At 42.7% G+C, this 27,213-nt stretch overlaps 1 protein-coding gene across 1 annotated transcript in view; it reads right to left on the bottom strand.

Moving 5' to 3' along the window:
* Nucleotides 1–15,948, bottom strand: part of grin3a (glutamate receptor, ionotropic, N-methyl-D-aspartate 3A) — a 38,723-nt gene extending 22,775 nt beyond the window's left edge. The window contains exons 1-2 of the mRNA XM_058064553.1: nucleotides 14,753–15,948; nucleotides 7,215–7,912 (exon numbers count right to left, since the gene is read on the bottom strand). Coding sequence (XP_057920536.1) covers nucleotides 7,215–7,912; nucleotides 14,753–15,484 — 1,430 coding nt within the window. The 5' untranslated portion in view covers nucleotides 15,485–15,948. The remainder of the gene's footprint in view (nucleotides 1–7,214; nucleotides 7,913–14,752) is intronic.
* Nucleotides 15,949–27,213: the final 11,265 nt, after the last annotated feature.

Raw genomic sequence — 27,213 nt, 5'->3', positions numbered from 1 at the left:
TATCATCCCTTGGAAGTGAACTAAAGGTTTCATGTGGTTGACTTCAATCAATAATATTTAAAAATATTATCAACATGGGGCTGCACGGCGGTCGAGTGGTTAGCATGCAGACCTCACAGCAAGGAGACCGGAGTTCAATCCCCAACCCCACCCTCGGCCATCTCTGTGTAGAGTTTGCATGTTCTCCCCCGTGCATGCGTGGGTTTTCTCCGGGTACTCCGGTTTCTTCCCACATTCCAAAAACATGCTAGGTTAATTAGCGACTCCAAATTGTCCATAGGTATGAATGTGAGTGTGAATGGTTGTCCATATGTGCCCTGTGATTGGCTGGCAACCAGTCCAGGGTGTACCCCGCCTGTCACCTGAAGACAGCTGGGATAGGCTCCAGCACCATGTATGAATAATGTATATGCTACAGCTTCTTCCCGCAAACCCAAGGATAAATCAATCATATACAGTACATACATGTTTCATTTATCACTCGTCATCCCCTTTAAGTACAAGGAAAAATGCAAAAGTATTGTGATGTGTCACATATATGTACATCTCTGGAAGTACTGTACAGAAAGCGGATATAATAAAGGAACAACAAGGAACTCTACCAATGTATCGATGTACTGTATGACGTATGATAAGAATATAATGTGGAGTTTTGCATCTTTGACAGAATGCATGGAAACTGAAAGTACACAAACTTCATCAATAGCTGATAAGTACCATTAATGTTTGGACAAGAAGTTCCATGTTGGAGGCTTCTAAATGATTCAACAACAGCAGTACATAGAATTTATGACTGGACTCATTTATTATTAACCAGACAACCTGACTATACATTTACAAACCTTGTTCATTAATATTTTAACAATGAACTGTCATTTGTCAGTGATGTGTGGCATGTATATAGAGTATGATTGTGTTGACAAACACAGGCAATTGTTTTCCTGGTGCCCCCAAACGTCTCATAAGAACTGATTTCATTGATTTTTTTTTTCAATATAGACTACTGTGAGAATGCATTATCTGTCATAAGCATTTGAACCGCTGCCCTCCTTTCTCATGCGATGGACGATTCCATGTCCTACCGATCGAAGGTGTCGGCGTTTTTCACAGTCATAACAAACCAAAACCAAAACGAGTATGAAAGCAGTATTCAATGTCGCTTAGTGTTCGAATCATTCATTCATTTTCTACCGTTTATCCTCACGAGGGTCACGCGGAGGGTGCTGGAGCCTATCCCAGCTGTCTTTGGGCAAGAGGTGGGGTACACACTGGACTGGTGGCCAGCCAATCACAGGGCACATATACATATATATATATATATATATATATATATATATATATATATATATATATATATATATATATATATATATATATATATATATATATATATATATATATATATATATATATATATATATATATATATATATATATATATATATATATATATATATATATATATATATATATATAATTTGGAGTGGCCAATTAACCTAGCATGTTTTTGGAATGTGGGAGGAAACCGGAGTACCCGGAGAAAACCCACGCATGCACAGGGAGGACATGCAATCTCCACACAGAGATTGCCGAGGGCGGAATTGAACTCAGGTCTCCTAGCTGTGAGGAGACTGTGTTAGCTGTGCTGTGTTATCTGTGCTAACCACTCGACCACCGTGCATCCGTGTCGATTAACTTGTTAGGTAATAATAATCCCTCAGGAGGATTTTAAGGACGTTTTCTAGCTCAGGAATTTTTTCATGGCTACATACTCAGATTTTGTCAAAATAAATATGAAAGACTAGGTCTGTCTTGGGCTCCCAAACGACAAAATACGTCAAACGTTTCCCATATAGTCATGTATTTATGGTGGCCTGCCACAAATAAATTCAGAACGCCACAGATTTGGTCCTACTTAAAGTAAAGAAAATAATCTGGACTATCTGTGTCTCACAAACACATTATGATGGGACTGTTTGTGTAGTTTGTCGTTCCAACTCTACTCTGCTGTGATGCAGTTTTCCATCCCAGAATGCAACATTCTTGTCTTTTGTCTGACTTTAGAACCAATTTGTTCTTCAGAACAGTTCATGAATGAGACCCTTTGTTCTCATTTCTGTCCAGTGTGGCCTTAATACTCCTCTGGACTTCAAATGGAATGTTTTGTCGGATAAATCTTTGTGTCATAAATGTAAAGTCCACAAATTGGAGCCGAGATGAAAGACTCGTTGCCATTCCTGCTGCAGCTACTGTATTCGCTCGCCGTACACTCCAGTGTCCCTTTCGGGCTATTTCTTCATCATAATGCTAAGTGATGTGCCTTGAATGAATCTTCCCACAGGACCAACTGAATTAACGTCCAATGACGCAGCACTTGGTGCTCAGCCAAAAGGTCTGAGAGGTAAATAGAAAGAAGTTTAACACAACTATCCTGTTGGAGATTTTGTGGCTGTCCCCATTCAAGCTCATAAAACATAAGCACTTTTTCCCACAGAAATCAACCCCCCTGTGTGAGTTTTGAGGCTATTATGCACGCCCTGAGAGGGCCCATGAAAGGTAGGGGAGTGTGGGAAAAGGAGCCTTCAGCAGGTCGGTAATGTTGCCTGGAGGCAGGCCAGAGCAGTGAGGTGTTCTGCCTGGAGCATGCCCAGTGAGGCTGCATTGAAGGTGGGCAAGTTTAGCAGGGGAAGGGGTTTCATAAAGCCTGGACGTGGTGCGTGGAGCTCAGCCTGAACAGTGAGTTATGACGCCTGGAGCACGCCCAGAGAGGCTACAGGAGATATGGACTTCCAGCAGCCTGCAAATAGTGCCTGGAACCTGGCCAGAATGGCTGTTTTCTTCTGGTTGGGCATCAAAAATAGCACTCAAAATAAATAAATAGTAGTAGTATGAAATTTGGAATGTTAGCCCAACCTAAGATTTTCATTCATTCATTCATTTTCTACCGCTTTTCCTCACGAGGGTCGCGGGGGGTGCTGGAGCCTATCCCAGCTGTCTTCGGGCGTAAGGCGGGGTACACCCTGGACTGGTCGCCAGCCAATCACAGGGCACATATAGACAAACAACCATTCACACTCACATTCATACCTATGGACAATTTGGAGTCGCCAATTAACCCTGCATGGAAACTCCACACAGAGATGGGCGAGGGTGGAATTAAACTCCGTGCAGCCCCCCCCAAGTGATGAGTTATTTTTTTTAATTTGATTGTGTTTCTCAACTTCTTTAGCAAATTGTTGGCACTGACAACTTTCTTTGGCCCCATGGATGGTTATTTAGCAGTCACTCTTTTTTTGGGCATCAGGTCCACAGTACAGAGCAAACGGATTATTATGTAACATGCAATACAATACGATTTTTGATTGTCAAACATACCATATGCATGTTTCATTACCTAATTATTTTATCTTAAACTTTTTTTATTGAACAAATAAACAGCACAACAAGGCACAGACTATTGGGGACGTAATTCCTGTCCTATTTCTGATTTTACTATCAATGACACATGACGTGCTATTTTACTGCGATTATATACTGTAAAAAAACAGATAAATTCCCCAAGAGTCAAAAAATAGCCCCAAGCCATCCCTTCTTCAGTATTCCATGCAAATGTACTTTTTAGAGACTGTATAATATTCTGAAAATCACCCTAATCCGGAGATTTATCTTTCCCTTTATCTCTCTCTTACAGAGCCAAGCCCGTTATTTGATTTAGTCATCCACATCCAAGTGCCTATCAGTTTGTTTGTTAATGACTGTCGACTTTAAATCCACGCACATCAGCCTGTATTTTGTTCTTCTTCTCCTGCTTTACTTCAACTGTGAGTTTCCACCATCCTTTCCACCATTACTTCATTGGTATGTCTGCATTTTAACAACACTGCGGACTTAGTTCAACTATTAGCATCAGAACAAATTGGCCGCTGGAACAAATCGTCATTGCTTATCTGATGTTACACACCTGAATATTTATCCTTACGTGCTTTTTTTCTTTCCATTTTGTGAGCAGCTAATGCATCTGTGCTGCTCATCTGTCACATAGTATTTCCTTTCAACACCGGTGTGATGCCAACAGTTCCCTTCAGGGCAGCTCATCCACCCTCTGGAACACCTGATACCTCGACGCTGTGATGCAGAAGGAAAACAAGGTCCCCACACTGCAAGAGTGATAGACAAGAAGTAATCTCGTCTCTTCTCACTGATGAAACAAGGGTACCTCAAGGTATTTAAGCACAAGTCTACTTACTTTGACGACATGGCCATCCGGCATCGCACAGCACAAACGAAACTGAACCAATGTTGTAATACCGCCAAGAAGAAACTGCTAAACCAGCATTAATACCGCTGATGAGTTCATGGTCATCAACGGGAAGGCAAATGTAACATGCATGACTTTCACACCAACACCCGAGTAGTACAAACAATATTTTAAAGCGCATGCAGAGCAGCTGTTTTTTGTCTGTTTTTTATCGTCCCTCAGCACTTTCTAATAACAAAATAATAATAATAATAATAATGCTAGGTTAATTGGCGACTCCAAATTGTCCATAGGTATGAATGTGAGTGTGAATGGTTGTTTGTCTATATGTGCCCTGTGATTGGCTGGCCACCAGTCCAGCAATCACGCCAGCACCCCCGCGGCCCTCGTGAGGATAAGCAGTATCGAAATTGAAAGCTTTAAAAGGAAAAAATGTGAAATATGGGAAACAAACCATTTTTTAAAAAGTAAAATTAATAATAATTTTAAAATTAATAATACTATGAAAAAATTTAAAAATAAATTTAAAAATAAAGAAAGAGCAAAAATGTTTAATGTAAGGATAAAAGTTTGTATTAATATTGAAAATAAGGCTGAGGTGCAGGCTATAAACAACGTCTCAGCAAACTACCATGCCTCCGGACTCCGGTTTGGCTCATTCCCTTACAACCTAAATCCCCGTTTTGTTCCCGTTTAAACTGAGCTCTGACTCCAACATTAAGTCCTCAGGTGTCATTGAGGACAGTTCTCGAGTTTGCCTGTTCTTTGTCTAATGATATGTAAATCATCCAGAGAGCAATCAATAATTCATAGGCTTGTACAAGCAGAGTGATTTTACTACAACCTTCCTTCCATGAGATGATCACTCTGCTGATTCAGTTGTTTTAAGCGGAATCGCAGCAGGGAAGGTACACGGTTATTGTAATGCAGACGCTTGTGATCACACTCACCCTCTCATCAAAGTGATTTCAAGTGGAGTGGTGGAGATTACAAGCCTGATTTAATATATTTCTGCAGTTACTGTACTTTGACTGTGGAAATGAACGAGCCTTTGAAGATGGTGAGAAAAACATCATCATTCAACGAGTATATCAGCACATTGCCACAATGTTCCATGTGTACTTCTGCACTCTCTTTTCATTGACTTTGGCCTGACCTTCCTTCAGTTCGATTAATGGTTCCAAGCGTTCAACCATTTTTCTGTGCCATTACTAGTTTCGCCATCACCTCGACCTGTTTGACCAATCACGTTTCCAGCAATTTAAAATGTACCCATTAACATCTGACGACCTCTGCCAAGTACGGAAACGCTAAAGCTGATCAAATTCTGTGTAATTATGTTTTGTTTGTTTATTGTTTATTGTTTATTGTTATGTTTTATGTTTAACGTTGTACCGTTTAATTGCCTGTGACGGAAAGCCAAAGCTAGCGACTGAAGTGACTACATGTTACATTTGGGTTGGTTGATGGACCAGAACATTCAGACCAGAAATTGATCCAATGAAGACGGTCCGAGCAGACTTGCAATTGGCCCCGATTGAGTGACAGCCACCAAGACATCAGTATGGAAACATTGCCCAGGAACAAGCTCAGCAGAGTCGAGTTTGTTGCTGCTGCATTTGCTTCCACTTGGCTTTAAAACCAGACACCGTGACAGCTAAAGCTAATGTATCGGGCTTTTTTTGGCTCCATTGAAGAGCTCTTGTCCCTGAGTGTAATGGGTACTCTTGGCACTCACCGGGGTCTTCTTCAACAAAAGTGAGCTTTTAAAAAGGTCTTAACAGCCCTAGTGTGCCCACAGTATGTCCCCGACAGGCACTAAATACTGCGATTTAGTGCAATGTGCTCCAGTCTAATTAGTTAAGCAAAATAGCTAAGATAACGACAGCAGGGGGTTCAATCAATGGTACTTAAATTGTGATTGTCACCATTGACTAAACAACTAGCCCAGTTTAGAACTGGGGTATCTGTTCTTTCTGGTGAGAATTTTCTGTTCATATACACGACCGCTCAAATGTTTGGGATCACTTGGTAAGTTTTTTGGCCAGTCTGAGATATGGCTTTTTCTTGGCAGTCATGCCATGAAGTCCAGCATCCTGAAGTCGCCGCTTCACTGTTGATACTGACCATGGTGTTTAACGGGTACTATTTAGTACAGCTTCCAGATGACGACCTGTGAGGCGTCTTTGTCTTAAACTACACACTCTCAGATATTTGTCTTCTTGCACAGTTGTGCATCGTTTTTCTGTCCTTGTTAGACCCAGTTTGTGCTGCTCTCTGAAGGGAGTAGTTAACAGCATGGTAAGAGATTTTTTTAGATGGGTTTTCTAATAATCTATTAGCCTCATAAAATGATGAACTTGGATTCGCAGCCATACCAGGAGATTGATACAGAGGACTGACAGTTGTTGATATTTGGCCTCTATGTAAAAATGTAGATCGTTCTTTGAAAATCATCTGATTAATTTTAATTGTTTGTAAAACTGATAAAAAAAATTTGTGAAATGGAAAAAATTGTTTGTGAAATGCATGAACATGACAAGAAATTTGCAAGTGATCCCAAACTTTTGAGCGGCAGTGTAAGTAAGACAATAAGTAAGACATTTTCACATGATTCAGTGAGAGATGTTAAGGTTGAGAAGTCATCCCTGAACATGGGCGGGGAGGTCTGCCACACCAAAAATGCTGTCAGTTTCATTCCTTCCTAAAAGATTCCATCCCTTCGCCTCTAAGAACAAAACAAGCGCATGCATCTTGGTTTCAGGTGGGTCCATGACCATCATTCCATCTGAATGGAATGTTAACAAAGGGGATCACACTCAACGGCCATCGTTACTCCAATGGATCCCAACGACAAAAGAGCGAAACCATTCTTGTCTGACATGACTGAAGCGTCACATTGATGTTTCAGAGTAAACAAAGCAGTAACCCAATGTGGATGGATGGAATTCCTTACCTTGCCAAGTATCCCCCTGAGCTTCCATTGCTCTGCTGTATATCCATACAATTGGTAGTTCCAGGAATAAGCGCCAGGCCTGGATTCTCTCGGGCTGCGTTCCCCACAGCCCGTGCCACCAGCTCCAACGAGTCATGGACGTAGTGATCCAAGGAAGGAGACGCCATGACCCCGTGAGCCAGCAGCCCAAGGGGTAACCCCTCTGTTCTCAACTCAGCCACATTCTGGCTGTCCCCCAAGATCCAGTGGAATTCCGGTAAAGTCATCCGAGTGACCAGCGTCCACAAGCGCCGCACCTCCCGAATCTCACACCCGAACGTCACCACTCCTATTGTGGATGAAGGTTCTCTCAGGGCCTCCAACTGCCGCATGAGAGCCTGCTGCTGGTCCATTTTAGTGGAGGAGGTTGAATCGGAAGATGAGGATAAATGGTGGAAAAATGATGACGACGTTAACGTTCCTCCTGTGTTTGGTAAAGACGACGAAGGCAGTGCTGAGGTTGATGCTGTCAGGTTGACGAGAGCACCCAGGTGGAAGCGGGTGTTATTCTTGATGAGGAAAAGAAATTCACTTATGTCCCATTCCTGGCAGAGAAGGACACTTATGTCCCACCATCCGTTCATCATCAACAAAGAGTAGAGAAGACGGGACGCTGGTGCCTCCACCGTCCGCATGGCCATTTGGAAATGAAGAGCATTCTGTTGAAAAAGAAAGGGTGCGCTTTTTAGATAAATTAGCAAGAGGAGGGAAAAGATATACAAACAGCGAGGGGCAGGTGAGGTAAAGGTGAGTTTTACGGGATTAAGAACATTGATGGAAAGATAAGGGTTGGATGTGATGAATGCAAATGGTAACATTAGGGCGATGGCAGTGATAAACAAATGGTAATGAGGCAGATAAAACGTTCAAAGGGGTCATTTGGATTTCCGAGGGGGCAAGGAGATGAGAAAAAACATATTGGGGGAGAAATGACACTGAATTACAGTCGATGAAGGCAATATAGGATGGTAAAACGGGGGACGTTACAGTATGGACGATGGAAGATGGGTGGAAGATGGGGCTTCCAAAACAGATGGGGTGAAGTGGAGGAGGAAATAAAAAATGGCTTACGAATTGAGCATTGGAATTACTTTCTCCCTCGACATTCAATTTGTTCTTTGAGACCAGACACGGTGGTGAAAAGAATGGATTTCAACCTCCACTTACCTGCTCCTATGAATATCATTATTCACATCACAAGTTACACTCCATGTATTTATGGCAAATCATAAAAACAAAGTACTAAATTATCACTCACTTTATACTAAATACGTCTGAAACCATGGTCATCATCGCAATGTGTGTTGAGGAGATTATTTTCAATGCTTCTTGGCCAAAAATACTGTTTATTTTCCGATTAAACTCCCATTTGCACGGGGATGTGCAGCACAACTGAATATGTCTGCTGTGGCTAAAATGTGCCAAATCTTCACAGGCTGCGCCAAACAGCTTATTCTGCTGTTGCTATTGACTATTGTTTGGAGCTTCCAGTAACGTCTGCAATGAAACACAAACGTGGAAGAACATTCTGTTCAGCAATATGTCCAGATGTTGCTTGCAGACGTTGGATCGTAGGGGTCAGAATGTGAAGAAGACAATGGGAATATAATGACGATTGTTGCGACGAGTGGAGATGGTGTCGACGTGTGGGGCGGCATCTCAAACACTGAGAAAACAAAGCATGTCGTCAGGGCCAGCAAAGCCTTCTCTGCTGGCCTAAACACTCACAAGCACTGACCTACATTCATGACAAAAATGTATTAATAATATTCATTCATTCATTCATTTTCTATCGCTTATCTTCACAAGGGTCATGGGGGTGCTGGAGCCTATCCCAGCTGTCTTTTGGCGAGAGGCAGGGTTCACCCTGGACTGGTCGCCAGCCAATCACAGGGCACATATAGACAAACAACCATTCACACTCACATTCATACCTATGGACAATTTGGAGTGGCCAATTAACCTAGCATGTTTTTGGAATGTGGGAGGAAAACCGGAGTACCCGGAGAAAACCCACGCATGCACGGGGAGAACATGCAAATGCCACACAGAGATGGCCGAGGGTACAACCTAACTCGGGTCTCCTAGCTGTGTGGCCTGCACGCTAACCACTCGTCCGCCGTGCAGCCTTAATAATATTTGATCCATGAAATTGTATAAATTGTACTAATGTCCAATCAGCTTCTATGTGTTGCCATGTTGATGTCATCCGCCCAGAGCCTTCAGAATAAGAAGTGCTGGCCCATGTCACTTAAAGGGGACCTATTATGCTCAATTTTACGACCCTTTGTATTGAGCTGTGGGCTCCTATAGAGCAGCTACACACAATAACCCGCACAGAAAACTTTTTAGGGCTTCACGGGAGTCGAGTGGTTAGCATGCAGGCCCACAGCTAGGAGACCCGAGTTCAATTCCACCCTCAGCCATGTTCTCCCCATGCATGAGTGGGTTTTCTCCCACATTCCCAAAACATGCTAGGTTAATTGGCGACTCCAAATTGTCCATAGGTATGAATGTGAGTGTGAATGGTTGTTTGTCTATATGTGCCCTGTGATTGGCTGGCCACCAGTCCAGGGTGTACCAGCTGGTACACCTGACAGCTGGGATAGGCTCCAGCACCCCCATGACCCTCGTGAGGATAAACGATAGAAAATGAATGAATGAAAACTTTTTATATGATTTTATTATTCTCGCTGTATTTCCTTGGATTTGTGCTTCTTGCCAAAACGGTCTGTTTTAATTTATTCCACCCACAGCCCACCTCCAGGCATGCCCACAAAGTGCTTCCTAACAATGAACCATATAAGGAAGTCCGCCCCTCTGTGACACCACAAAGGGGCCGTTTTACCACGCCTTTTGAAACCAAGTGGTATTTATCAGAGAGCAGACCCAGACTTTCTGTGGAGAAGTCAAGGCCATCCCACAGCAGCATGAAAATCAGTTGCCAGGCTGTTGTCGCTTTTTTCATCGTTTCACACAATGCCATGTGTTAGATCAATAACATAAATGCTAAAATTCCCACAATGTGTTGTTGTTGCTCGTAAGAGCCCCATCATCCACAACACCAAAGAAGACATCATAGCAACAGATGAATAAGCTGTTTAGCATAGCCAGTGACGATTTGGCACATTGTGCAAGGGCGCCAGTTGGTTGTGTCAGCCGTGCTGCTCATCACACACATGCTTATAAACACAACACTGAAAAGGGAAATAAACAGATCTCCAGTCTTTGTATTGGAAAAAAAACATTGTCACAGCTGAGAAATATATAGTAATCTATCAGATGCATATTTCCCAATATTTTGTTTACACTTGCTCTTTTATATACGTATATTTAATGGATGTACAGTAAATATCTTGGATTGGTGTTTAATTTATCAATTTGTATTTCCAAATAAATATACTGTATATGAAATATATAGTACAGTCGTACCTCAATATATCACAATTAATATTAATTCATACATTCTCACTGAACCAGCCAGGGTGTACCCCGCCTCTCACCGAAGGACAGCTGGGATAGGCTCCAGCATACTTCTGCAACTCTAATGAGGATCCTCGCTAATTCATAGTTGAATAAAGCCTATTAGTCAAAGACATCGCCTTACTTAACATACAGCCATGGACACAGAGTCCGACATGACAAAGTGAAAAAAAAGTTGCCCTCTCATTCTGTGTGGAAGTGGTACATTTTTAGCTTCTTACTTTCTCTTCCTTCCCAATCCAAGCCCATTCTCACATTTAGAATAAATGAATTGGAAGCTAACTAGTTAGCTCAGTGGATTGTTATGTGTAAAGTACTTCAGAAATCCAGTAGCCTCCAATATGAGTTTAAAGGTGATGATAGCTAAGCGCTATAAACGAGGGACAACTGTATTCCGATCCACGCTAATGTAGAGTTCACCGACTCGAGACAACCTGGAAAGCACAGAGCTGCCATGCCAAAGGCTGTAATCACATTAGTGACTCCATAAGCGTGTAATCATTCCTGTGTGTATGAAACGGATGACTGCACAGTTAACTGGAATAAAGATACAAATATCAGGACCTACTAGACCACGTCAGAGAATATGTGGTGATTTGACGACATATTCTCTGCTCATGCATTAATCTGCTGATGTCATGAATATAATCAGGGGAAAAAAGATGGCTCCTCAGTGCAGCTACCTGCCCTCTTAGAGAAATATTAATTTGGAGATTCAGCTAGAAATGCCCACTGCGTTGCCACTGAGCTTTCTTCCACCCGTTTCCACACAACACATCCGTCTGCCGTGAAGTGACGTGAGAGGAACACCGCCTGTTTTACCACGCTGCAGAAAATGTCGTTACCCGATGCCAGCAAATCAAGCTATGAATTATTTGGATTGATCGTCTCCGTATCTGCTGATTAGTTGCTGAACATGTCAATATTGATTAAGACTGGTGTCTTTCTATCACAACATTCCATGTTTATTTTTTACTCTCACTTGATCCTTTCTCAATTGCATAATATAGAATCGTGGCTCGGTTGTTTGGCTTCATATCAACCTTTGAATTTGAATGCCACCCGGCCACCATTATTCAAAGTTATGAGTCAGCTGGCTCTCTGTCATTTTCGGATATATTGACAGCTCAAAAGAATTGATGTCTGACTGGCTTTCCGTCTGACCCAGATGTTGTGTGCCAGCTACTTTTCCCTGGATTTATTTCCTTTCCTCTCAAGTCTCCACACACACACACACACACACACACACACACACAACTCAATCCTACAAACACAAGCCTGACCTGATTGGTTCCCTTTTAATCCTCAAGTTAATGAGGGTTTGTAAAGTCACATTTTCATTTTATTATTATTGTTCCCGGCTATTTATTTTAATACTTCTTATTCTAGCTCCTGGTTTTGTTTGTGTTTCCTTCTCAAGGAGTCTTACCTGTTACTTGTGTGACAATAAGTCGCACTTTTTTTCATAGGTTGGCTGTTCCTGCGACTTATACTCCAGAGCGAATTATAAATGAAAAAACTGTTTATGTTACATAAACACTGGACACCTTTTCTGTTCATGTTTATTTTTGGTGTAGCTAAATAACCATTGTGTTAGCATATCTTACACCTATTCAGCCTGTTCTCTAGTCTTTTATTTTATTTTATTTTATTGTTAGAACTTGCCTTCCAAGAGGATGTAATGTCGGTTTTGGTCAAGTAGTTTGTAAAATAAATTACCCACAAAACATGCAACTTCTACTCCAGTGCGACTTATGTATGTTTTTTTTTTTTTTTTTTTCTTACCAAATTATGCATTTTTGGCCTTGTGCGACTTATACTTATACAGAAAATACGGTAATTAGTGTGACCTTAAGTCATGTGTATTACCGAGAATATAGCCTCAGTTATCTATTGGATTTCCTGCTGAGTCGTTTTGCTGTTTGTTCCTTGCTTTGTGCAGTTCACTGAGTATTCCTTGTCCAATGTAGTCACAGTCAGTATTAGTTCTATCTTTAAGGCCTTTTTAGGGCTGACATGGTTTTTGGTTAGGACGTTGCTTAGCCTTAGCTATTGTCCTTCTGTTAGCTATTCACTGACTTCACAAGTTGTTTTTCTCAGTCCAGCATTTTACATATCAAGCATATTAACGGTCTCTGAACTGGATCAGTCAATTCATCTGTTTACCGTATCATCAAATGTCCTTCTACCCATCTTTCTATATTGCGCCACTAGCCAACCAAAACCTAGCCCCGGGCATTAAACCACCATTCACCTATTCTGTGTGCTTCAAGTCATCAATCCTACCATCTATCATTGTATTCACCCACTCTGCACGTACACTATCCGTCCATCCAGTGCCCATCCATCATTCATCTATTCACCACCTCTCCATCCTTTCATACATCAATTCACTGACCAACCGTCTGATCATACACTACTGCTCAAAGGTTTGGGATCACTTGCCAATTTCTTTGTTTTCCAAAGAAAAACATGCATTTCACAAACAATTTTTTTCTATTTCACAAAATGTCTTATCAATTTCACAAACAATTACAATTTATCAGATTATTTTCAAAGAATGATCTACATTTTTGCATAGAGGCCAAATATCAACAACTGTCAGTCCTCTGCATCAATCTCCTGGTATGGCTGCTTATCCAATTTCATCATTTTATAAGGCTAATAGATTATTAGAAGACCCATCTAAAAAAATGTCTTACCATGATGTCTTCAGAGAGCAGCACAGACTGGGTCTAACAAAGACAGAAAAACGATGCACAACTGTGCAAGAAGACAAATATCTGAGAGTGTGTAGTTTAAGACAAAGACCCCTCACTGGTCGTCACTTGGCAGCTGCACGGAATGGTACCCGTCAAACACCAGGGTCAGTTTGAGTACGTATAAGTAGGATGCTGGACTTGATAGCAGGTCTGCCAAGAAAAAGCCATATCTGGCCAAAAAAAAATCCAAGTGATCCCAAACTTTTGAGCGGTAGTGTATATCCATCCAGTTTTTCATTTCTTGTCTAATTTGCGGAACAGACACAAACACACACACACCAGAAGCCTTCAGTTAGGAAATGGTAATGGTGTGTGTAATGTCCTAAACCTCATGTTTACATATTTACACACGATGCATTGGACATGAAGTCTAGTCTTGGTGTAATGCAAATGATAGTACTTATCCCCCTCTTCTAATACAAGAGTGAAGGATGTTTCAAAGTCAGTCTTTCCCCAACTCCCCCATAAGGCAGAGATAACCTAATCGTATGTGCAAGACTTTATTAGTCACTTGGTAGGGAGATAATATTCCCCATATTTCACACTAGAGGTTTGCCTCTTTGGGAGGACTTAAATAATGAGCGATAGTAAGTATTTTAATGGCATGACATCATTTTTTAAGTCTGATGACAACCTATAGACATTTAATTCAGTCAATTCTATACAATTACTATTTTTATCATGTATGCTTTTATTTTCTGTTTTCATCTGAATAGCTTCATGAAAGTGGTGTGGTTATACATACAGTACTCCATAAGGAGTGTATACAAGCACATCCACATCAATACATTAATCAGGGGTGGTGCTTTTCTGTCCCCTGGTACATAAAGACAAACTTGGATGAGTTTGATACAAGAGACAGTACGAATTAGAATCTGAGAGCTCTGACCTCAACCCCATGAAACCCATTTTGGGACTGAATGCCACAGAGATTGTAAACTAACATCAGGAACTCTCAAATAATCTTCTGGGTGAATGGGCCAAGGTTTTCTGAGACTTTTCAGTCTTTCTAGGATAAGTGAAGCTGGTGTAACTGCGAAGAGGAAACCCATGATACATGTGTGTGTGTGGTTCAGAACCACGGACAGTTCAGTTCCTCTTGAAGTGGTGAGGACCTGATGGAATGGTTCAACATTTTATGCAGCCCCCCCTCTCCCCAGTATGATGCACTGCTGTTTTTTTTAAGTATTATCCTTGTGGTGTAAATGTGATGGAGACATAGTTACAAAACAAAACACCAACACCTTTTATTACCTCACTGTGGCGCCTAAACTCCCTCGGAACAACGCTGACCACCGGCACCTGAAGCGCTTGAGACACGAACTCCAACTTAACAAACTCGTCCCGGTTCCGTGGGAACGACAGCATGGCGGACACCCCCTGCACGACCACGGTGTGACACACGCTCTCCACGAAAGACAGCGGGTCTTCGTCCTCGGGGCTTCCCGGGGAGGAGAAGGAGAAGGCGGGGAGCTCGCCGAGTCCCGACCCAACTGCCATGACCAGCTCCAGGGACAAATTGAAGGGAAGAACCCCGGCTCGGTTTAGAGCCTCCGACGCGAGCAGGATGGATTCTCTGGGTGAGAATAAACGAGTATCCCACGTCGTGCTCTCTTCCCTTTGCCTTGCATTGATTTTGCCCCTGCTCGAACCCCGCTGGCTGTGAGCGGAACCTCTGCTCCGGAGGCTGCCGAACTCCGAAGCGACACTTTTTGGAAGCCGTTTGTCCACCGGCACTCGCCCATCTCTGGTGTCTGCTGGACGCCCCGCGTTATTCCAGACATCCGGACCGGTGGTGTCCGGGAGCAAGCGAGGCTGCACGTGCAGAACCCCGACCCGAACCGTGTGGCCGATCCGTTTTAGAACCTGACACGGCTGCGGGTGCGAGTAAGAGCCATGCGGGAGAAAGACTATTGCGCACACAAGTAAACACAGCGAAGAGCCGGTGCCATTCACCATCATCATCAGCCCCATCTTCATCCTCATCTCCCCTCCTTTGGCCCCCAGAGTGTGGTCCTTGTGAGCCGCTCAGACCCGCTGCATCCCCGGACCCAGCTCCGGTTCTGTGTCCAGATCCTGGTCCAGTTTTGGACAAACTTGTGCGTTCCTTCGCAGACTCTAACAACAGACCGGAGCCGCTTACAGGCAAGAAAATATCCCCCAAAGTGCCGTTTTTCATCTCAAAAGATGGACATCATTCAAGCCTGGAACAGGTTGTGTGATCAGATGACATATTCATATATTCCACCGGAGGAGGAGAAGACACAACGGGTCCACTGCGCATTATTAAACACATTCCAAAAAGAGGGAAACCCCATTTTTGGCTCGGTGGCGTCGAAAGAAAAAGAAAAATTATCATCCACGGAGCAGCACCCTCAACAGGTATTTAAAAATATGTACATGAACAAATGATAATTTTCCACAGTGCATGTTGCCTGGTTCGAGTCCAACACAAGTATGACACTGGTGCCGGCACAAGAGCGCAGTGGGTTGGCTGTATTTGCAAGATTTAACCCTCTACTTGCTTTACCCCCCATCATGCCCCCCCCATAAAATACAAACGCAACACTTTTTGTTGGCTCCAATTTTTCATGAGATGAACTTAAGATATTTACAACTTTTTCTATGCACACCATGGCGTCATTAGGCCTATTTTAGGGAGGTTTCAGCCCCCTTGAAATATTCTTAAGCCCGCCTAAATAATTTGATATTTTTTATTGATTTAAAAATTTTTTTTTATAGATTTTTATTTTTTGTTTCCAAGAAAAATGCATTCAATTTGGAGTCGCCAATTAACCTAGCATGTTTTTGGAATGTGGAAGGAAACCGGAGTACCTGGAGAAAACCCACACATGCACGGGGAGAACATGCAAACTCCACACAGAGATGGCCGAGGGTGGGATTGAACTCGGGTCTCCAAGCTATGAGGTCTGCGCGCTAACCACTCGTCCGCCGTGCAGCCCCTACTAGAAAAATCTCTGACAAATTTCATATAATAGGGCAAAGTAGGCTAATAAGCAAGCCAATGAGCAGGCTAATACTAGCCTACTACTACTACTAGTAGTAGTAGTAATAATCAGAAAAAGAATAATGATGATAGTAATAATAATAGGGGGGGGCATCCAAAAAGCGGTCAGTGTCTTGCCTGAAATCAGTAAATGCTCAGTGGGTCACATGTCCTGTCAGTATGCTTGCAATGCAAGAAGTGGGATCTTTTCAACTTTCAGGTTTCTAGGGATCCTTACAACATGATGCTGTGCATTATGATGCGCAACATGAGGTGAGGGCTGAATGGCATAACAATGGGCCTCGGGACCTCGTCATCTATAAAATGCACCCGTGTCTGTCATCCATAATGTACAGTATGCCTGCCCATACCTGAACTCGACACTGTGGGCCACTTAGCTGCACTTTGATTTACAGTAATTCATCACCACTTTGGGTTTTGAGTTTTGCAGCTTCACTTGATCACGTTTTTTCCAAAAACATATTAATTAATTAAGTCATAAATCATCTCTGTAGACGATGTCCTGTTGCGGCCATAACCTAGACCATAAACTCTTAAACCCTGATGTCCGTCCTTGTCTGAACCCCAATCAGCTCCCAAGCGTTGGTATACATTCATTCATTCATTCATTTTCTACCGCTTATCCTCACGAGGGTCATGGGGGGTGCTGGAGCCTATCGCAGCTGTCTTGGGGTACACGCTGGACTGGTGGGCAGCCAATCACAGGGCACATATAGACAAACAACCATTCACACTCACATTCATACCTATGGACAATTTTTTTATTTTTTGTTTACAAGAAAAATGCATTCAATTTGGAGTCGCCAATTAACCTAGCATGTTTTTGGAATGTGGGAGGAGTCCCCAATTATGCAAACTCCACACAATGATGGCCGAGGGTGGAATTGAACTCAGGTCTCCTAGCTGTGAGGTCTGCACGCTAACCACTCGAACACCGGCATTGGTATATAAATACAGAAAAAACAAGAACATTTTCTACACCGTTTGTCCACATCAGGGGATATGCTGGAGCCTATCCCAGCTGTCTTCGAGTCAGAGGCGGGGTACACCCTGGACTGGTCGCCAGCCAATCACAGGACACATATAGACAAACAACCATTCACACTCACATTCATACCTATGGACAATTTGGAGACACCATGCAAACTCGTAAAAACGCCATTACACAAACAATGCAAACAACGGCCTGATATTTTTGCTAAGTCATTAACATGACAGTGGCCTGGCGATGAGATCATAAAGCTGCCAAATGAGAAAGTCAGATAATATGTCGCCAGCACTAACCCTCGTGTCAAAAAGGTCAGCCTTGACTTAATCAGGAGCCCCAGAATTTCAAACAGCGACCCAGATTAATGATTGGTTAATGGCCTGATCTAAATTAATGATTACGGACGCTCTGACTTGAAATGGTAGGCACGCCTGCGTTGATGCTGAAGGATCAATGAGACTGATCAATCTCATACAGTGTGACCTCAAAGGATGGGGCTGGAGGGGAAAGGAGCGACAGTAAGATGTATCTTGGAGTGTGGAAGAGGTGACTAAGGGTAAAGAAATGAATGATTTATTTACAAATGAATTAGAGAATTTCAAAAAAGAAGAAATCCAAACCCAAATGAACAACAGAGCTGAGGGTGACTTTTTGGACATCATCAGGTGAAGCAGAAGGAGAGCCCAATTTTGACACCAATGTCACATGGTCTGTCATATCTGGTGGAGATAGTGACATGTTATGTCATGCATAAAGTTCCCGCTGCAGGCGGTTTTCAAACCATATAACCTCAACATCTAATACAATGTCAGGGCTCCAGCAGACCTTTATTTTTTATGACCAGTCCTGAAAGTGATCCAAAAAAAAGGACCATCTTAAGATGGGGATGTTTTTATAAAACAACAAGTAAAAAGGAATGTTCAAGGTCGCAAAGCTGGAGCCAATCCCAGCTGCCAGTCAATTGCAGGCCACATTTAGGGACAGCAAGCAATATTACACCCAAAGAGTAGGATCTGAAACTGTGTTGGATGCATGGATGCCAGTCAAGTTGGTGAACCACAACACAAATGTAATTGAACTTTCCAGAACCCCCTAAGAATGACACTTTGACTCTTCACACTGTCCGTTTGGGTCTGTGTTGTTACCCCTAATGTCCTGTAATTGGAGGGAATGCACGTTAGGCAGCCAACATTTCATCCATCAGTTGCCTCAATGCGGTTGTGAGGTTTTACTGCAGGTTCGGTTTCAAAAACATGCCTGCAAATTGTCCACGAATGCTTGTTTGTCTGTATGTGTCATGTGATCAACTCGTGACCCGTCCAGAGTGGACCCTACCTTCGGAAATGGTCCAGTTCCCCTCTAACCCTGTCAGAAAAAGAATGATTAATGGATACTGTACTGTCGCCTTAAAGTTGATCAAGGAAGTGGAGTCAAATTCCCCTCCCTGATGTATCCACGCTAAGCTAGGTCAAGAGTCAACGGGTACCTGGGATGTGTCAGGAATGCTGGCAACCGTCCAGATTTGACAGTTGTTGCTGGAGGAAGAGCTTATGTTTTTACCATAGCCTGTCAAAGCCAGCCCCGAGGGCAACGTTTCTCTTGGCCGCAGAGGGAAGCAACCAAAAATTGTTGGCACTGACAACATAAAGACCATCTGGAGACAACCGGGCAGCTTCAGGACTATGGTGGGCAGAACTGGAATTGGAAATTAGACAGTAGAGCAGCAGAAAAGTTCCGGAGACGGTTCTAGAATAATGGCGAGTCAAAGTCTGAGGGGATCTAATGTTGATAAAAGCTGTAGTGGAATGCTACATATGGTATATGACAACCACAATGCCGTACACGTTATGCAACCAGGCCCAGCACAATCCTAATCTATGCCACCTGTATCTATTGGGTCATGGTATTTTATCATCCGTTCAGGAAAACGATTTCCCAAGAGTGAAAATCTGAGAACGCCGGCTCGTCACAAACACATCGCCATCACATGACCAGAAATAGTCACAGGAACATTCTCATATGGGCCGGCCCTTTTTGTCCTCAAGCCAAAAAAGTGTGTCAGCGTTATCTCTTTGCTGCTTAACTCTTTGTTTTCCTTGTTAATCCTTTAAAACTTCCTGTTTTTTTTATCTTCGCCGTAGCCCATTTTAATCCCATCACCGCCCATTTTAATTTAGCACTGAGTTGGCACCCCTAGATGACAACCCATGTTTAGTCCTCAATCCCTTTTTTGGTTATGTATATTGTGTTTAACTTCTCCTTGCATCCTGTAATGCAATCTAAAGGCCATCTGGAGACCTTTGTTTGAATTTGGAAACATTTATTATAGAAATAATGACTTCTAATGTTATACAACCTTTTGTTAACTGTACAGGCAATGTTTCAAAGGTACAAACAGCCATGAAAATGAGATGTTTAGTGAGTTACAGTGAATTAGTTTTCACTTTGGTCCCAGCAAAGCCTCAGATTGCTCACCAACACTCATCCGTCTCCCCGTGAGTCCTCTTTTACTTTATAGTGACTCTGTTGACCTTTACAGCTGCCACGCTAATTCTTCCACGGCTCATTTCCCTCTCCGGTGTCAGGGCTCATGACCAGATGAAACTTGAAGGTGCATATGATGATAAACTTCAAGGTCAGAGCGCTTACGGGATGCACGTCTGGACATAACAGCATGGGTCAACAGAAATGAACCAACAAATACTGATTTCTTGGGTGGTTCACTCATTCATCCATTTTGAGTGATGGGTGAGCTGCAGGCTTGCTAGTCGAGCTTGCTAGTCGAGCTGACTTTCCCTAATTTGGGTCGCGATTTTTCATTAAATAGTGATGGTGTGTCCCGCAGACAAACCAATTAAGACCCACTCATCTAGAGCATCAAATTAACCAAACTTGCAGGTTGTAAACACGCAAACGCCACACAGAGATCCTAGCCAAGATTCTAACCCAGACATGCCTTACCACATTTCCACCGTGTTGCCCTTGGGTAGTTCAATAATGGTACATTTGAGTTTCATGCCTCATGAATGAAATGACGCGTTATACATGTCGTTGCAGATTTAGCAGCATTTCAAAGTCTATTATTTGGTTAACTCTGCTCCGCATGGAAGCCTTGAAACAGCTGAGCCATGAGTAAACACTCACTTTTAATTGCTTGATCCCCCTCACTGGTTTGCTTTGTTTAGGAAACTTTGCATTCTGATCACACGTTTAGATTTGATGCTGTTTTATTTCAGGTGTGAAAATGAATAACATTTTCATTGTACGACAATAGCTCGTTTGTAGTGGTTAATTGGTTCCAGACCGAACCGTCATAAGGAGTTTTGGGATTTTTTATTTATAAATGGCCTATTACTGTAATTAGAGCATAGAAAACCTGTTTTTTTAGCATTATTAGAGCCCTTTAGACATGAAATAGCATCCCTATAGTCACATTGACACTAGTGTTACCCAACATAGTTGACATAATAAAAGTTAATAAGCCATTTAAGACATGAATAAGACTCATACGTGTGTGTTGCTGTCAATGTGTCCCTGCTAGGGGACAGGAAGTGATGTTGGGTCTTCAGAGTAATACAATCCTACAATACAAGCCTGTTTCCGCAGCCTGTGAATGCGAGTGTGTGTCTATATGTAATGGCTGCTAGTACGGCGGTGCAAAAACCTCACTCCCTGACGCCTTAAAGAGTAACCACCATTACATACAGTATACATTATACAGCATGTGCCCTGTACTTGGCTGGTGACTAGTCCACGGTCGCACAAAGTCAACTGAGATAGGCTCCAGTTCGACGCCAATGAGGACAAAGGTACAGACAATGGATGAATGGGTGAAGGTACAATATAGAATATTAAAGCTCATATCTAAAAATGTCATCGATGGGAGCAGTTTGCCCTGAATGAGGTGATTATTCACGCAATGCAGCTCTGTAAAAGCAACCAACATGTTTGATATTTTTAACACTTTGTGTGTGTGTGTGTGTGTGTGTGTGTGTGTGTTTTGAGGTAATGAGCATGTCAACAGTGGAGCATTTCAAGCAATGATGTGTGGTTTGTTGTGTGCCCTTTAAAAGTCAGTGTACCTCTGCTATAACTTAAAGTTGTTTATTTAACTTTTAACAACTGCAGGCTCATTCAAAATGCCACTTTGTGTAACACCGTGTAAGGTCATTTCCCCTTGCAAACACCCGCAATAAATAATCAATAAATTTGACAAAGCGAGTCCCTTTTTACACCAGCAGGATGTGTTGGATGAATCTAGCAAATGGCAGAGTGGTTGGGAGTAGTAGGGAGAAGTAGGGTCGCAGGGGGTGCTGGAGCCTATCCCAGCTGTCTTCGGGCGAGAGGCGGGGTACACCCTGGACTGGTGGCCAGCCAACAGGGCACATATAGACAAACAACCATTCACACTCACATTCATACCTATGGACAATTTGGAGTCGCCAATTAACCTCACATGTTTTTTGGAATGTGGGAGGAAACCAGAGTACCAGTACACAGAGATGGCAACAGACCAACTCGGTACGCCATACTGCCCTAATGCTAATAATGACACTCATAAATAAAATGCAATGCATTTTGAATGAAATATTGTAAAATAAAAAACTGATAAAGGGAATAAAAAGAACATAAAACAATATTTGCATATTTACAAATAGTCTGTAGAAATATGATAAACACAAGTAAATGTACACATTACACAAGGGAGGGCAGACAGTACAGCACAATAATGTGGTGGATTATCTTTTACAGAGCTGGCCGAGGGTGGAACTGAACTCAGGTCTTCCAGCTGTGAGGCCTGCTCGTTAACCATTCGTCCAACTCAACTTTTTTGTTTTTTACATTATTATGACTTATAAAAGTCATGTTCTTTAATATTACCACCATATGCACTTAAAACGACATTATTTTGTCTCACAATTTTATTCTCAGAAAATTGCAACTGTTTTTGTTGTTAGACTACAACTTTTGTTCTCGTAATTCTCGTAAAATTAGAGACCTTTTTTGATGTTTTTGTCTTGATATTAGGACTTTATCCCCGTTTTATTTTGACGTTATACTCGAAAAATGACAACTGTATTCGTTGTTTTTTTCTTAATACAATGACTTTAATTTTTCAACTTTGTGCTATTAAAATGATGTTATTTTTTATAAGATTGATGAAACACCTCAAGGGTGCGGCTTGGACACATCCTCAGTGAAGGACCTAGGGTCATTGGGTGTTTCGGTTCTTTGATCTTCAGACACCCTCACCTAGGCGACCCAACCGGGGGTGATCAGGCCCCGGTTTGTGTCCAAGCAGCGTGCTACTCCATGTGTCTCTCCTCTTGATCCACAGCCACCTCGAGGCTTTTTCGGCCGCCTCGCTGATGTTTTTGGTGGCCCTTCTTTCTTGCAGCCCTCTGATGCCAAGGAGCTTGAGTGCCCGATGTAACGACTAAAATAAAATTACAACATTGTAATGCCACAAGACCGCAGTTCAATTCCACTCTCAGCCATCTCTGTGTGGAGTTTGCATGTTCTCCCCGTGCATGCGTGGGTTTTCTCCGGTTTCCTCCCACATTCCAAAAACATGCTAGGTTAATTGGCGACTCCAAATTGTCCATAGGTATGAATGTGAGTGTGAATGGTTGTTTGTCTATATGTGCCCTGGGATTGGCTGGCCACCAGTCCAGGGTGTACCCTGCCTCTCGCCCCAAGACAGCTGGAATAAGCTCCAGCACCCCCCGTGACCCTCATGAGGATAAGCGGTAGAAAATGAATGAATGAATGTTTACATAGCATGAGTTTGAATCCTACATTGCTTTGGATAGCATTGGTGGGTGAAGTGGATCCTGAGGGAAATCATATCCATGATTTAAATACAAAATGTATCCCGCTCACACCCCGTGCAGCATACATTTATACCTGTATTTTGTGTCACACCATTCCAAGATGAATTTCAGTGCAGAGAAGGCGTTTCAGGATGTTGTTGATTTATGGTTTCACTTGCACATCAGAATTAGATATTGGTGACGCAGCAGCAAGCTGTTTATTCACTGTTGAAGATCCCTGCAGGTCACCAAAGTTTATATTCTTGATTTTTCTTTCTTCCAAATATACTATGCAATGGAGAGGTTGAACTCTAAGGCTGACAATTCACAAAACAAAACACTTCGACGGGTCAGCAAATGGAAATACATGACCTTAACATACTGGCTCTATTTAATATGACTTCCTAATGATGAGGCAAAATGTCCAAATATAATGTTATATAATCAAGCTGGTGGGGCGGCACGGTGGTCTAGTGGTTAGCGCGCAGACCTCACAGCTAGGAGACCAGGCTTCAATTCCACCCTCGGGCATCTCTGTGTGGAGTTTGCATGTTCTCCCCGTGCATGCGTGGGTTTTCTCCGGGTACTCCGGTTTCCTCCCACATTCCAAAAACATGCTAGGTTAATTGACGACTCCAAATTGTCCATAGGTATGAATGTGAGTGGGAATGGTTGTTTGTCTATATGTGCCCTGTGATTGGCTGGCGACCAGTCCAGGGTGTACCCCGCCTCTCGCCCGAAGACAGCTGGGATAGGCTCCAGCACCCCCGCGACCCTCGTGAGGAAAAAGCGGTAGAAAATGAATGAATGAATAATCAAGCTGCTCCAAGATCTCTATTAGTACAACCTGTCTTAGGATGCAATTAGCTCACAATCACACACACCAACTTACTACTAGGATTCTGTAGAGGTGTACATAAAAATAGCTAATAGTAATGGACTGTAAACCTGCAGTGTCGGCTTGTCCGATGACTATGTAGAGTCTTAGATTTCAACGAGCCACTGGAGTCAGCACATACTTCATTTCTCAGGATATTTCTATTTTCTGTTTTGTACAGGGAGAGGATTACTGGCTCGGCAGGGACGCTCCCCTGTCGAGATAGCTGGCCTGAAATGATCACATACACTGTTTCCTTTTTTTTTTGGAATCCTCATTCCAGCATTTCTGGATCACCAGTTGGCTGTCTCAGCCCTTTTCAAAAATATGCAGGCTGTTTTCTGCATAACCTATAACCATCTGATATTGTTCTTTCCCTTTAAGAATCTCATTCTTTGCATCTCACGATGGGAAACTTCTACCTGGCTCTGTTTGATGTGGAGTGTTTTCCTTGTGGCGTTAGTCCTCATCCATTCATTCATTGAACTACCTACTCGTCAATCAGCCACCCACTCATTGATACACCCACAAAATAGCCAACCTATCCATCTGTTCATGAAGCTATCCACCATTTGTTGCTCCCAACGGACAATTTACCACTATGTGGGGTGCGCTTCGCCTGCGCCAAGCATAGACCGGGTCGTAGCTGGTGAGCTTTCAGCGCACCTTTGGTGCAGTTTTGTCAGGAATTGTCACTGTGCCAAACTGAAAAGGTGGACACCTCCCTGTGGTGTCTACCACAGTGGTGCGCTGGACCAAATTACCACTGCGCCTCCCTGCGCCACCAAATTAGAGCCCCAAATTATATGATGTATGCACATGAGGTAACAATGCCTACGTACAAGTGTGGCACCATATCTGTGCTTGGTTCCCTGCCATTGTTCTTCACGTAACGCATTGTTGTACAAAGTCCAAAACAAAGTAAACAAAAAGTTGATTCACTGTCCTCATTTGGAGTCTGTACTATACCCAGTTGGGTTTTGTCAGGCAGTCTCAACGGACACTTTAGCAGTCCAGATTTTCTAATTTGCGAAAGAAATGAAATAAAAGTTTATGAGAGCTGCTGTGGGATCATTTTACTGATCATTGGAGCACTGTGCTGGTAATCATCTTCTCCTTCGTTTCCAGATGCTAAGATTATTCTGCCGGAGAACGCTAAATATAAAGATGGACGGCGCTTGTTGCCTTTGCGGGTAAGGAAGAATAAGACGAAACAGCACCCTGGCTAAGTAATGGAGGGAATAGGAGAAGGGCACAGACACCTGCTAGTGTGCTGGTCTACCAAGGTTGATTGTCTGACACTGGAATTCTATCACGCACACAGGAGACACTGTTAAGGGGTGATGGGGGTTCGAGTGGGTACAATTTCAAATTGCAGTGGAGCAGATGTTCCTTGCAGAAAAAATATGCTCGCAGAGACTTTGTTGAGTGTAATATTGTAGTCATATGGGCTCTAGGGTGAAACATTACGGCTTTATTTAATATAGTTCAATATTTGCACAGCCTGTGTCTTATTTATTTACTAAAGATAGAAACATGTGTTGTGTCCCCCAATGCACTATGGGGTAAAGGTCATTATAAACTTATTTCTGTAAAGGTAAACATCCACAGTGTTATAAAATCATATGATAAGCGATGGTGGATGTGCTCCACAGAAAACTACTTTTGCCATCTTTTCAAAGCTATTAGTCTGTAAAGGCGAGGGAGCACCTTATTTTTGTATCTGGCATTCATGAATAATAACATTAAAAAAGCTTTTTCATGTCACCCCAAAACTGCGTCCATTTTCTATTAATGCATAGTAAGGCTTACTTTTAAGTATGGTAAACTTCAGACTGTCAGGCTAAAACTAAAAAAAAAAACAAGTGACGAATTAACATATGTGTTCTTTTTACTTCCAGATGTTACCCGTTTGTATACAGTGGAATTGCTATTAATGATTTCGAACCAGGGCTGCACGGCGGTCGAGTGGTTAGCGCGCAGACCTCACAGCTAGGAGACCCGAGTTCAATCCCATTTCTGTGTGGGTTTTCTCCGGGTACTCCGGTTTCCTCCCACATTCCAAAAACATGCTAGGTTAATTGGCGACTCCAAATTGTCCATAGGTATGAATGTGAGTGTGAACGGTTGTTTGTCTATATGTGCCCTGTGATTGGCTGGCCACCAGTCCAGGGTGTACCGTGCCTCTTGCCGGAAGACAGCTGGGATAGGCTCCAGCACCCCTGCGACCCTCGTGAGGATAAGCGGCAGAAAATGAATGAATGAATGATTTCGAACCAATTGCTATAGAAAATTTACAAGTAATATTTTGTGATGTGATCCTGAGGAGGTATGCTGGAGCCTATCCCAGTACACAATCTCCAGGTGCATATAGACAAACAACCATTCATGGATGCATATTTTTGGAACATGGAAGGAAACCGTCGTACCCCTTGCATGCAGACGGACAAACAGACGGATGTCTAAATGGAGATACAAAAGAATCTATGGAATCTATGACATGGATTTTCATCACTGGGATATGTCAAGAAGTCAAGAATAATGGAACCAACAATTGACTCTCCCCTTAACAAGGCAACAATGACACCTCAGCACGTACACAAGGTACAATTCCTTGCCGAATGTCTTAACTATACCACAACCTTTGGCATCACATTCAAGGATTGTTTTGGAACCTGTAAATGTGAAGGACTATTATATACTGAAATCTGAGGACTAGTAATGACACAGCACCATGAGCCGTCAAACACAGCTGAGCTTGGTCAAGGCCCCTCCATGCCTGACGCTGACGTATGTATAAGTAACAACTCGGGAGTCAATCACCTCCAAAAGCCTCTCACATCAATAAGAGCTTCTCTTTGGCCGGTCTGTGAGCCGTCCATAAGCAACCTTGACAAAAGTGTTTTTTACAGCACCAACCTTGACCGTGACCATTTTGTTAACCTGAACAAAACCATCCATCGACATACAGATGATGAATGAAAAACAGACATTCGGGACATTCATATC

The sequence above is a fragment of the Doryrhamphus excisus genome, chromosome 2 (genome assembly GCF_030265055.1).
Source record: "Doryrhamphus excisus isolate RoL2022-K1 chromosome 2, RoL_Dexc_1.0, whole genome shotgun sequence".
NCBI lineage: Eukaryota > Metazoa > Chordata > Actinopteri > Syngnathiformes > Syngnathidae > Doryrhamphus > Doryrhamphus excisus.
Note: the sequence above shows the minus strand (reverse complement) of the source record. Positions and strands in the feature narration are given on the sequence as shown.